We start from the raw sequence: 13000 nt of genomic DNA, 5'->3' as shown, positions 1-13000 counted from the left end.
TCAGCAGAGGAGGACAAAGGGTTTGATTAGGGCAGGGAAAATAGAGTACGAGAGGAAGCTTGCAGGGAACATTAAAACGGATTGCAAAAGCTTCTATAGATATGTAAAGAGAAAAAGGTTAGTAAAGACAAATGTAGGTCCCCTGCAGTCAGAATCAGGGGAAGTTATAACAGGGAACAAAGAAATGGCAGACCAATTGAACAAGTACTTGGGTTCGGTATTCACTAAGGAGGACACAAACAACCTTCCGAATATAAAAGGGATCAGAGGGTCTAGTCAGAAGGAGGAGCTGAGGGAAATCCTTATTAGTCGGGAAATTGTGTTGGGGAAATTGATGGGATTGAAGGCCGACAAATACCCAGGGCCTGATGGTCTGCATCCCAGAGTACTTAAGGAGGTGGCCTTGGAAATAGCGGATGCATTGACAGTCATTTTCCAACATTCCATAGACGCTAGATCAGTTCCTATGGAGTGGAGGGTAGCCAATGTAACCCTACTTTAAAAAAAAAGAGGGAGAGAGAAAACAGGGAATTATAGACCGGTCAGCCTGACATCGGTAGTGGGTAAAATGATGGAATCAATCATTAAGGATGTCATAGCAGCGCATTTGGAAAGAGATGACATGATAGGTCCAAGTCAGCATGGATTTGTGAAAGGGAAATCATGCTTGACAAATCTTCTGGAATTTTTTGAGGATGTTTCCAGTAGAGTGGACAAGGGAGAACCAGTTGATGTAGTGTATTTGGACTTTCAGAAGGCTTTCGACAAGGTCCCACACAAGAGATTAATGTGCAAAGTTAAAGCACATGGGATTGGGGGTAGTGTGCTGACGTGGATTGAGAACTGGTTGTCAGACAGGAAGTAAAAAGTAGGAGTAAATGGGTACTTTTCAGAATGGCAGGCAGTGACTAGTGGGGTACCGCAAGGTTCTTTGCTGGGGCCCCAGCTGTTTACATTGTACATTAATGATTTAGATGAGGGGATTAAATGTAGTATCTCCAAATTTGCGGATGACACTAAGTTGGGTGGCAGTGTGAGCTGCGAGGAGGATGCTATAAGGCTGCAGAGTGACTTGGATAGGTTAGGTTAGTGGGAAAATGCGTGGCAGATGAAGTATAATGTGGATAAATGTGAGGTTATCCACTTTGGTGCTAAAAACAGAGAGACAGACTATTATCTGAATGGTGACAGATTAGGAAAAGGGGAGGTGCAACGAGACCTGGGTGTCATGGTACATCAGTCATTGAAGGTTGGCATGCAGGTACAGCAGGTAGTTAAGAAAGCAAATGGCATGTTGGCCTTCATAGCGAGGGGATTTGAGTACAGGGGCAGGGAGGTGTTACTACAGTTGTACAGGGCCTTGGTGAGGCCACACCTGGAGTATTGTGTACAGTTTTGGTCTCCTAACTTGAGGAAGGACATTCTTGCTATTGAGGGAGTACAGCGAAGGTTCACCAGACTGATTCCCGGGATGGCGGGACTGACATATCAAGAAAGATTGGATCAACTGGGCTTGTATTCACTGGAGTTCAGAAGAATGAGAGGGGATCTCATAGAAACGTTTAAAATTCTGACGGGTTTAGACAGGTTAGATGCAGGAAGAATGTTCCCAATGTTGGGGAAGTCCAGAACCAGGAGTCACAGTCTTAGGCTAAGGGGTAAGCCATTTAGGACCGAGATGAGGAGAAACTTCTTCACCCAGAGAGTGGTGAACCTGTGGAATTCTCTCCCACAGAAAGTTGTTGAGGCCAATTCACTAAATATATTCAAAAAGGAGTTAGATGTAGTCCTTACTACTAGGGATATGGCGAGAAAGCAGGAATGGGGTACTTAAGTTGCATGTTCAGCCATGAACTCATTGAATGGTGGTGCAGGCTCGAAGGGCCGAATGGCCTACTCCTGCACCTATTTTCTATGTTTCTATGTTTTTATGTTCTCCATAACCCCTTAATCCCTTATCGGTTAAGAAACTGTCTATCTCTGTCTTAAATTTATTCGATGACCCAGCTTGCACAGCTCTCTGAGGCAGCGAATTCCACAGATTTAAAACCCACTGAGAGAAGAAATTCCTCCTCATCTTAGTTTTAAATGGGCGGTCCCTTATTCTAAGATTATGTGTCCTAGTTCTAGTCTCCCCCATCAGTGGAAACATCCTCTCTGCATCCACCTTGTCAAGCCCCCTCATAATCTTATACGTTTCGAGATCACCTCTCATTCTTCTGAATTCCAATGAGTAGAGGCTCAACCTACTCAACCTTTGCTCATAAGTCAACTCCCTCATCCCCAGCATCAACCTTGTGAACCTTCTCTGATCGTATATCTCATTGCTCTTTCTGGAACATGCTGTGTGCAAATTGGCTGCCATGTTTCTTACATAACGACTGTGACTACATACACTTTTAAAGTACTTCATTGGCTGTAAAGCGTTTTGGAACGTCCTGAGGTCCTGACAGGCGCTATATAAATGCAGATTATTTCTATTCTTTCACTAGCAATGATGAGCCTCTCTGCTCATAATTGTGATGTCAGTGGAGTAGAATTTCATAAGCAGCAGTTTTAAGGCATAAAATTCTGGAACAGGCTGGCAGTCGAGAGATAAAACATATATCTGACTGGTAGAAAGATCTCCTCTGTGCTCTAGGTGTAAGAAAATTGGAAAAACCATTCTTTATAAACACGTTGTACTACAGAGTAAATGTTCCAACCTGACCCACAGGAACACTTGGGATTATTTGGGGGCAGTTCACAAAGCTACAATTTTCTGTAAATTATTTCTAACTTAAGTCTTTCTTTTACTCCCTAATAGCACCTTCAATGGAACAGGGACTTGGTGAGTATTATCCTGAGCATGAATTATTTATTATAAATACAAATTTTCTGCTTCAGTCCTCAGTCATGTTGTAGATATGTATTTATGGCCCGGATTTTGCAGTGGAAATAACAGTGAGGCTATCAACGCTCACCGTTATTCAAAATCGGACACAATCTTCCACCGACCATATGTGTGCAGTTTAACGCGGAAATGTCCGAGATGGCCTGCTCCTCCTGACGTTTCTCTCTACCTGTGTATTGCCGAGAGACTCGGCTTTGTATTACATGGGATAATGTGCGCACTAGGTCCGTGCAGCAGAGCTGGTCTCCAGTCATCTTGGGTAATCCTTGCCACTGGACCAAGACCTAGCTCTGTCAAGCCCGTGTGGTGGCTGGTGTGCAACGGTCACCCCACGTTAAAAAAATCCACGCACAGGCATCTTCCACCCTTCAACATGTAGTTCGGGTCCTTCATTCAAACACCTGTGAAATCATCCTCTTTTGATGTGGAAGCAAGTCATCCTCATTTCGAGGGACCACCTATGATTAACATGGGACGGCGTGAAATTGCGCTACTTACGTGATAGATACCCACTAAACATGCTGTAAAATGTTAGGGCTTGTCCTTTCAAGTGTCTTTTAACGGTGTAGTTAAGTCTTAATTACTGCCAAACAACCTCTCTGGCATTCAAAAATGACTTTTCCAAGTGTGACGTCTCATGCCTTCAGATTTTAATTATTGTTGGAGATTTTTTTTAATGTATTTACTTTTGCTTTCCATCTCTTTTATCTCTGTCTTAATCCCATCTATCTTTCATTCTCTTTATTTTGGTTGCTGTACATGATTAGGCATTGAATTAAATATTCCAACTGACACTTCCTGGTTTAGACTCTGCATGGCTCAGTAAGAATTCTTCAATCAGGAGATACAAAATTGCTTGCCCTGTTCGCACAGGTCCCTGATCCCCTGTAGAGGGCGCTGCGGCAAAATGGTTTTCCAATCACCGCTAGTTCCAGTGCAAAACCCCATGGAAAGTCTGCGGGCAAATTTAACTGGAATGAACGGCTGGCTGAGAGCAAAATTTGGGCCATTATCTTTACATAGAGCAGTAGGAACAACAAAGGGCCATCCAGTCCTGTTGTGTTTTGCAATTAATGGATGACACATCAGAATGGAATGGCTGAAAGAAATCACTAAATTCCTTTTTTTTAAATGTTCCCCGCCCCCACCATTCCTCCCCACCCCACCCCGCCAGATTGACTGTTCACAAAGTACAGTCAATAGATGGCCAATAAAACTAGCAGCCCAAATACATCATCTCATTTGAGTAGATTGGGTCTATACTCTCTGGAGTTTAGAAGATTGAGAGGTGATATCACCAAAACATATTGGGGGTGGGGGGGGAAATTGTGGTCAGAGGCTTCCTTCGAATGAAGCCTCCATCCCGGAAAAAAATTACGAAAACACCTGGTGATCACGGAGGAATGTAGGATTGCGGTCAGAGGCTTCCATTCACTGTGCAACATGCGGGAACATATCTTCCAGATACGTATTCGTCTCTTGGAGTCACATGGGCCTGGACTACCAATCACTATCGAGTTTTCTCATTGATAGTAATGGGAACACTGTTTTTGGAGCTCCCATTACTATCAATGAGAATAAAGCCCCCAAAAACAAGAAACACAGCACAATAAATAAAATAAAACACCTCATATATTTAACATTGAATGTAATTAAATGTTTTGAAAAACAATTTTTTTTTTTTAATGTGTTTTAATGGGGTTAAATATAAAAATTCGTCATTAAATTACATTTTTCTATGTTTTAAAACTCTTACGCTGTAAAAGTAGCTATACTCCTGCTTTTACCAGGCGTAAGAGTTTGAAGGACATTCGCTGGGCATGAGTTGGGGAGCATGGAGCTGAGTCCAGGATCAGATCAGCCATGATCTCATTGAATGGCGGAGCAGGCTCGAGGGGCCAAATGGCCTACTCCTGCTCCTATTTCTTAAAGAGCCCAATCTCTGCCTCGTGGATGTCCCTCCTGCGGGGATACATGCGACCGGTCTTAAGATATTTTGACAGATCGGATAAGCCGGTTCTTGGTGCGTGCGCATCGCGCCCCGAGAACCGGCATTTGCGAGGCCTCACCAGGTCGGTGCGCACTTAGTACGCACCCGGAGAGGCCGCAATTTTTGGCCCATATGATTCTGAATGGGGATTGACAGGGTAGATGCTGAGGGATTGTTTTCCCCTGGCTAGAGAGTCTAGAACCAGGGGGCGTGGTCTCAAGATAAAGGGCCGGCCACTAAGGACTGAGGTGAGGAGAAATCTCTTCACTCAGAGGGTGGTGAATCTTTGGCCGAGATTTTGCTCACCTTGGCGGGTCCGGTGCAGCCTGTGTCGGTGGTGGGTCATGACCCCGCTGCTCGCTCCATCCTGCTGCCTAAAATGAACTTACCTCAATGGTGTTTCCGAAGCCGGCCCAGCACCTTTCCTGGCCCAATTAGATGCAGCGGGTCTGGTGACATCATTCATGACGCGACTTGAGCTGGTATCCTTAAAGGGATCAAGGCCACCTAACTTTTGACATTTGTGCGGTCAGTGTTCTACAGCATTGAGCTGCTGCAAACACTGCACAAAGGCACAGGACTGCACCCAGGCTCCTCCATGACTCCCTCCATATGCTTTTGGAGGGAGCCACAGCACGCAGGGAGGTTCTCTTCCCTTCCCATGGGCGGAAGAGACCTCCCCAGGAGACCAACGAAGCCTGGTTGCACATTGCAGAGGAGGGCACAAGCCGGGATGTTGTCAGGAAAACCTGGGTGCAGTGCCCTATTAGATCGGGAAAGATGAGTACAAAGCCACACTCACCTTCATCCTGCTGTGTCTCTCATCACATCCCCATCACACTGCCTTCCCTACCCTACTCCTGCACACCCTTACTCACAACAACTTACCTTGCACCTCCATCCATTCCTCTCTCTCTATCTACATTATCACACCCCGCTCTCACTAGCCACACCTCACACTCATCCTAATGCAATCATACCAACTAACAACACTTGCGTGTTTTATCCAATGCTCGTGTAAAGTTTTTGTTAATATGCTGTCAAATATTGTACCTTTATTTTCAATACTTTGCATTCTTGGATAGGTTTGTGTGCGCCTTTGGAAGTGGCTTAGTGAGTTGCAGTGAATGGTGAGACATAACAGTAGCACCCGCAATGGTGCTGGTGTGAAAGGAATGGCTTGGACATTGTAGGGGTGCTTTATAGTGCTGGTGTGAGGTGGTGCCAACCTGGCGCATGATGATACAGCCAGGGTGTACAGCGTGAAGTGAAGTAAATCTGGCCATGGTGAGGCCATCCCTGGCCTCCCGGGCAGCAACGTGGTCAGGTGCTGATGCCCTGTGTCCTGTGCAGCATCAGGTGATTGCGGAGAAGCTTGGTGTTGTTGTTGGTGCTGCTGGTGCACCCTGGTGCTGCTGGTGTTGGGGCTGATCGTGGTGGGATTCTAAGGACCAAGGTGAGATAGTTTCAGGGGCACCCATGCTGATGTAATAAATGGCAGATGAACTTGAGATGACAGAAGCGATCTGCCAGCGGTGAGAGAGGTTGTTCCAATGAGGTGACGCTGGATAGAGAGTTTGTTCCAAACACTTGCTGCCTGCATAAAGCTAGATCTGTTCCAAATGGAGTGAGCAACAGCTTCTGTGCTTGGAAAGTAAACAGCTGCGAGATCGGCACGTTTATAGCACATTTCACACTGCCCACTAACCAGCTGGTTCAGTGGCCATTCAACTCCCGCCTCAGCTTAACAGACGTGATCCCCGAGCAGTGTGGACCCCTTGGGCGAGCAGCTAAAGATAAAGAGTAAAGTTAAAACCATTATTAAGCATCTATCAACAAGCCAATAATTGCTTTAATTGGGTCGCCCGCCTCTGTGGGACGAATCCAATACGAGATCACAGTCGGGGCCATTGGGAAAGGTTCCCGATTCGCTGTCAAAAAAAATCTAATTTCCCACCTGACCCGCCACCGATCCTACCTGCTGACCCCCCCCCCCCGCCCCCCACTCTCCCCACCCCCACCCCCAGGAAAATTCCGGCTTTTGGAATTCTCTACCCCAGAGGGCTGTGGATGCTGAATCGTAGAGTATATTCAAGGCTGAGACCAATAGAATTTTGGGATCTCGGGGTATCAAGGGATATGGGAATTGGGCAGGAAAGTGGAGTTGAGGTCGAGGATCGGTCAGTGATCTTATTGAATGGCGGAGCAGGCTCGAGGGGCCGTATGGCCTACTCCTGCTCCTATTTCTTGCGTTCTTATGTTCATTTACGCTCCATGTTTACAACCCAGATTGACGTTTGATTGGGATAGCTTCTTCTTGAGCAAGGCCTGAAAACCCTCCACCAGCACAGTTTAACGGTTGAAGTTTACTTGTTTAGGTCACCAGCGAGATTAATTTCCTCATCCCACCACCTTCAAGTCAATAGTTATTGATTTCTCCACTATGCTGATGTAATGAAATGATAAATTACAATAATTTTTTGCAATGCATATAAAAAAAATCAATGCAAGTGCAAGTTAAAGCAGTCAATATTTGTGGTGTTGATGGTAGTAACAATGCATAGAATATTACAGCACAGACCCAGGCCATTCGACACAACAGGTCCATGCCGGTGTTTATGCTCCACACCAGCCTCCTCCCACCCCACGTCATGGAAACATAGAAACATAGAAAATAGGTGCAGGAGTCGACCATTCGGCCCTTCGAGCCTGCACCACCATTCAATATGATCATGGCTGATCATTTTTGCAACTTCAGTACCCCATTCCTTCTTTCTCTCCATACCCCTTGATCCCTTTAGCTGTAAGGGCCACATCTAATTCCCTCTTGAATATATCTAACGAACTGGCCTCAACAACTTTCTGTGGTAGAGAATTCCACAGGTTCACAATTCTCTGAGTGAAGAAGTTTCTTCTCATCTCGGTCCTAAATGGCTTACCCCTTATCCTTAGACTGTGACCCCTGGTTCTGGACTTCCTCAACATCGGGAACATTCTTCCTGCATCTAACCTGTCCAATCCCGTCAGAATTTTATATGTTTCTGTGAGATCCCCTCTCATTCTTCTAAACTCCAGTGAATATAAGCCTAGTCGATCCAGTCTTTCTTCATATGTCAGTCCTGCCATCCCAGGAATCAGTCTGGTGAACCTTCGCTGCACTCCCTCAATAGCAAGAATGTCCTTCCTCAGATTAGGAGACCAAAACTGAACACAATATTCAAGGTGTGGCCTCACCAAGGCCCTGTACAATTGCAGTAAGACCTCCCTGCTCCTATAAGCAAATCCTCTGGCTATGAAGGCCAACATACCATTTGCCTTCTTCACCGCTTGCTGTACCTGCATGCCGACTTTCAATGACTGATGTACCATGACACCCAGGTCTCGTTGCACCTCCCCTTTTCCTAATCTGTCACCATTCAGATAATATTCTGCCTTCCTGTTTCTGCCACCATTCAGATAATATTCTGCCTTCCTGTTTCTGCCACCACATTATACTACATCTGCCATGCATTTGCCCACTCACCTAACCTGTCCAAGTCACCCTGCAGCCTCTTAGCATCCTCCTCACAGCTCACACTGCCACCCAGCTTAGTGTCATCTGCAAACTTGGAGATATTACATTCAATTCTTTCGTCTAATTCACCCCATCAACATACCCTTCTGTTCCTTTCTCCCTCATGTGCTTATCTGGCTTCACCTTAAATGCATCGATGCTATGCGCCTCAACATCCCCATGTAGTTAGTGAGATCCACAGAGAAAAAGGTAAAACAACAACAAAGCAATGTGACTTACACGATAGTTAAAGTTGTCTGCAAAAGTTAAGGGGGTGGGGAAAATTGCGCAGCGCCCCGCTTGGGAGGTGGTAACCGGCACGATTCGGGATTTCCCACGGAAGTGCCGTTACCCCGCTCACGATGGTGGGGTAACCGCCCTCGAGAGCAAGTGGAACGCAAAACAACGCGCTCCGCTTGCTCCATGGGGCACGCGAGCGAGGCAGAAACACTCGGAGAGGGGTACAGCGTTACACACTGGGACACGTAGCACTGCTGCATAGAATGGGCCCTCCCCACTCATTATAGGGGAGGGACCAATTTGTCGACTCTGGGGGTCCCTACCTGGACCACCGGGGAGCGGGGTGCCGTAGCATCAGCCCGGCACTCAAGCAGAGCACCGGGCCGACAGATCGCGGCATGGACGCCACGATCCTCGCTGCAACGGGCCGCGACTGGTTAAGTCGGAGGATTTAAAAAATTTTTTGCGAGCACCGCCTCCCGTTTAACGAACGCCTCGCGAGCAGCCGGCCCACAGCCCGGTACGCGCCCACTGAAGCTGTCGCTGTCATCGCCCGGCACAGCTCCAGGGGGCGCTACCAAATTTCTACTCCGGGGCGGAAAGGGGTCGCCGTGCGTGGTGATGACATCGTCATCGTTGATGTGGCGGAGCGGGGCGCTACCACTTACCGCTGCCAGTAAAACCCCGCAGAGTTTCACGGGAGTCGTCAGCGTCGCCGTGCCCCAGGCGAAATGTCGTTAGCGCCGTTGCCCCGGGGGTGCTAACGGAACGGGCAGACGACGTCAATATCTCCCGCTTACTGTCGAAAATCTTAACTGTGACGTAGAACCAGAAACCAACACTGCTTTGGAGGCAGTTCAGTGACGGTTCACTAGGTTGATTCCGGAGATGAGGGGGTTGACTTATGAGGAAAGGTTGAGTAGGTTGGGCCTCTACTCATTTGAATTCAGAAGAATGAGAGGTGATCTTATTGAAACGTTTCCGATTATGAGGGGGCTTGACAAGGTGGATGCAGAGAGGATTGTGCCACTGATGGGGGAGACTGGAACTAGAGGGCATGATCTTAGAATAAGGGGCCGCCCATTTAAAACTGAGATGAGGAGAAATTTCTTCTCTCAGAGGGTTGTAAGTCTGTGGAATTCGCTGCCTCAGAGAGCTGTGGAAGCTGGGACATTGAATAAATTTAAGACAGACATAGACAGTTTCTTAAACGATAAGGGGATAAGGGATTATGGGAAGCGGGCGGGGAAGTGGAGCTGAGTCCATGATCGTATTAAATGGTGGAGCAGGCTCAAGGGGCCGTATGGCCTACTCCTGCTCCTATTTCTTATGTTCTTATTAACACGTATCAGAGATCTTCAGGAGAGGAGAGGCGAGGGAGGAACATTGGAGAGACAGAGAGAAGTCTGATACCTCCCAATGGTGAACTCCTGACATGTTGTCTAAGGCTGACTCGGCCTTTAAATTGTTGGCCAGTGTTTCACTCAGTTGAGTAAATGTTTTTTTTTCCTTTCAAGACACAATGTGAGGACTCGGCTGAGATAAGCATTCGTCTGTGGGTGTTTACTTTACGTTTTTTTCTTTTCCCCGTGACAGCCCGCTGAAGTTCCAGAAGGTCGCCTTGAAGATCATGACTCCGATTGTTATCTCGGTGTTTGTTCTGGCGCTCTACCTCCATGCTCAGCAGGTGGAGTCGACGGCCAGGCTAGACTTCCTGTGGAAGCTGCAGGTAGGATTGCAGCGACAGTCTTTGATCGCACCCTCCTTCGCATTATTCGGCTGCCAAGTTCGCTGCGTGCCAAACCCACGCCTGTATCTCCCGGCTTACGTTAACCCTGCAGTCGTCGGGGCCATCAGTTGAGGAAAGACCTCGTGTTGATTTTGAAACGATATCTTGTCTCTCGATGCACTGCCCGGTGAGCCATTCCGACCAGCGAGGTTCCCGATTGAACTGGTCACAGTTGGGGGCGGGGTGGAGGGGCAGTGAGGGCTACGATTGGCCTCGGTGCCATTTTGAAAGGGGTGGGGCTTTGTTCTCCGGTGCCTCAGATTGGGAAGTGGTTACGGGACAATCTCGGTCAGCTCGACGAGGAGGCGATGTCTGAGTGTGATGCGTACATTGATGATCCAGCCTCGTGCATGAAGAGCGTTAATTTGAGAGAGTGTGGATGAAGGTGAGATTATCCACTTTGGGGGCAAAAACACGAAGGCAGAATATTGTCTGAATGGCGGCAGATTAGGAAAAGGGGAGGTGCAACGAGACCTGGGTGTCATGGTTCATCAGTCATTGAAAGTTGGCATGCAGGTACAGCAGGCGGTGAAGAAGGCAAATGGTATGTTGGCCTTCATAGCTAGGGGATTTGAGTATAAGAGCAGGGAGGTCTTACTGCAGTTGTACAGGGCCTTGGTGAGGCCTCACCTGGAATATTGTGTTCAATTCTGGTCTCCTAATCTGAGGAAGGACGTTCTTGCTATAGAGGGAGTGCAGCGAAGGTTCACCAGACTGATTCCCGGGATGGCTGGACTGACATATGAGGAGAGACTGGATCAACTGGGCCTTTATACACTGGAGTTTAGAAGGATGAGAGGGGATCTCATAGAAACATATAAGATTCTGACGGGACGGGACAGGTTAGATGCGGGAAGAATGTTCACGATTTTGGGGAAGTCCAGAACCATGGGACACAGTCTTAGGATAAGAGGTAGGCCATTTAGGACTGAGATTAGGAGAAACTTCTTCACTCACTGTGTTGTTAACCTGTGGAATTCCCTGCCGCAGAGAGTTGTTGATGCCAGTTCATTGGATATAGATAGTTAGATATGGCCCTTACGGCTAAAGGGATCAAGGGGTATGGAGAGAAAGCAGGAAAGGGGTACTGAGGTGAATGATCAGCCATGATCTTATTGAATGGTGGTGCAGGCTCGAAGGGCCGAATGATCTACTCCTGCACCTATTTTCTATGTTTCTATGAGAGAGAGATAGCAGAGGACAACATGGGTTTCTATGATGCCTTCTGAAGATGAGGGGTTGCGGTTGGGGAAATGTCAAGTTAAAAAACAAAAATTGTTACTACCGAAAGAAAGGACTTGAATTTACTGAGCCTTGGCTCAGTTGGTCGACCCTGAGTCAGAAGGTTGTGGGTTCAAGTCCCACTCCAGAGACTTGAGCACATAATTTACTCCATCATCATCATCATAGGCAGTCCCTCGAAATCGAGGTGCTATATAATTACAAATTGGTGGTGTTGTTAGTGGTGGCATTCCCTGCTCTGAGCCAGTAGGTGATGGGTTCGAGCCCCACTCCAGATAGGCCCTCGTGGTGACGAGAAGGTGGTCCCCAGGTACTGGGTTGGCACCCAGCGGGGGTTCTTGCATCCGATGGATGCAGTTGTCTTCCCCCCCCCAACCCCTCGTACAAGGTATGTGGGGCTCTTGATTGCAGCCCACCGAGGAGAAGGTTCTCTGAAGATAAAAACAGTGACCAAGGCAACAGGAAACCTACTCTTCTTCCTCAGTAGTGTCATCATCATCATCATCATCATAGGCAGTCCCTCGGAATCGAGGAAGACTTGCTTCCTCTCAACGTGGCTGAACAGTCCAATCCAAGAACCACAGACCCTGTCACAGGCGGGACAGACATTCGCGGGGGAAGGTGGGGGGTGGGACTGATTTGCCGCACGCTCCTTCCGCTGCCTGCGCCTGACCTCTTCACGCTCGCGGCGTTGAGACTCGAAGAGCTCAACGCCCTCCTGGATGCACCCTCTCCACTTAGGGCGGTCTTCGGCCAGGGTCTCCCAAGTGTCGGTGGTGAGGTCACACTTCACCAGGGAGGCTTTGAGGGTGTCCCTGTAACGTTTCCGCTGCCCACCTTTGGCTTGTTTGCCGTGAAGGAGCTCCGCGTAGAGCAACTGCTTAGGGAGCCTCGTGTCTGTCGGGTAGGGCAGGGTAGACCCAGCAGTGTAGGGAAGAACACACTAGACGGATGGGTGAGGGAGCGCTGGTAGCCCAGATACCAGGAGAACTCCATGCTCTTCTTCAAATGGTGGGCACGGGATCTTTTACGTCCACTTGAGCAGGCAGATGTGGCTTCAATTTAAATGCCTCTTCTGGCAGATGGCACCTCGAACAATGCAGCACTCCCTCAGTCATGCACTGTAGTGGGGCTTCACTCAACGGCAAGAGTACTTTACCAACTTAACCAAGCTGCCAATTTACACATACAGGCGGAGAAATTCGGTCACGCCTCAGTTGGGGCGGTGTCCCGGGCGGACCGGTAAATTGTGAGGCGGCAAATGGATTGTGTCTGGCGCCGTAAAATTCTTCA

General features: G+C 48.0%; 1 protein-coding gene across 1 annotated transcript in view; it reads left to right on the top strand.

Moving 5' to 3' along the window:
- Positions 1 to 13000, top strand: part of adcy5 (adenylate cyclase 5) — a 531201-nt gene that overhangs the window by 487756 nt on the left and 30445 nt on the right. Inside the window, exons 16-17 of the mRNA XM_070875264.1 lie at positions 2807 to 2830; positions 10273 to 10405. Of these exons, the coding sequence (XP_070731365.1) occupies positions 2807 to 2830; positions 10273 to 10405 (157 nt within the window). The remainder of the gene's footprint in view (positions 1 to 2806; positions 2831 to 10272; positions 10406 to 13000) is intronic.

Source organism: Pristiophorus japonicus, chromosome 3 (assembly GCF_044704955.1).
Source record: "Pristiophorus japonicus isolate sPriJap1 chromosome 3, sPriJap1.hap1, whole genome shotgun sequence".
Taxonomy (NCBI): Eukaryota; Metazoa; Chordata; class Chondrichthyes; family Pristiophoridae; genus Pristiophorus; species Pristiophorus japonicus.
Note: the sequence above shows the minus strand (reverse complement) of the source record. Positions and strands in the feature narration are given on the sequence as shown.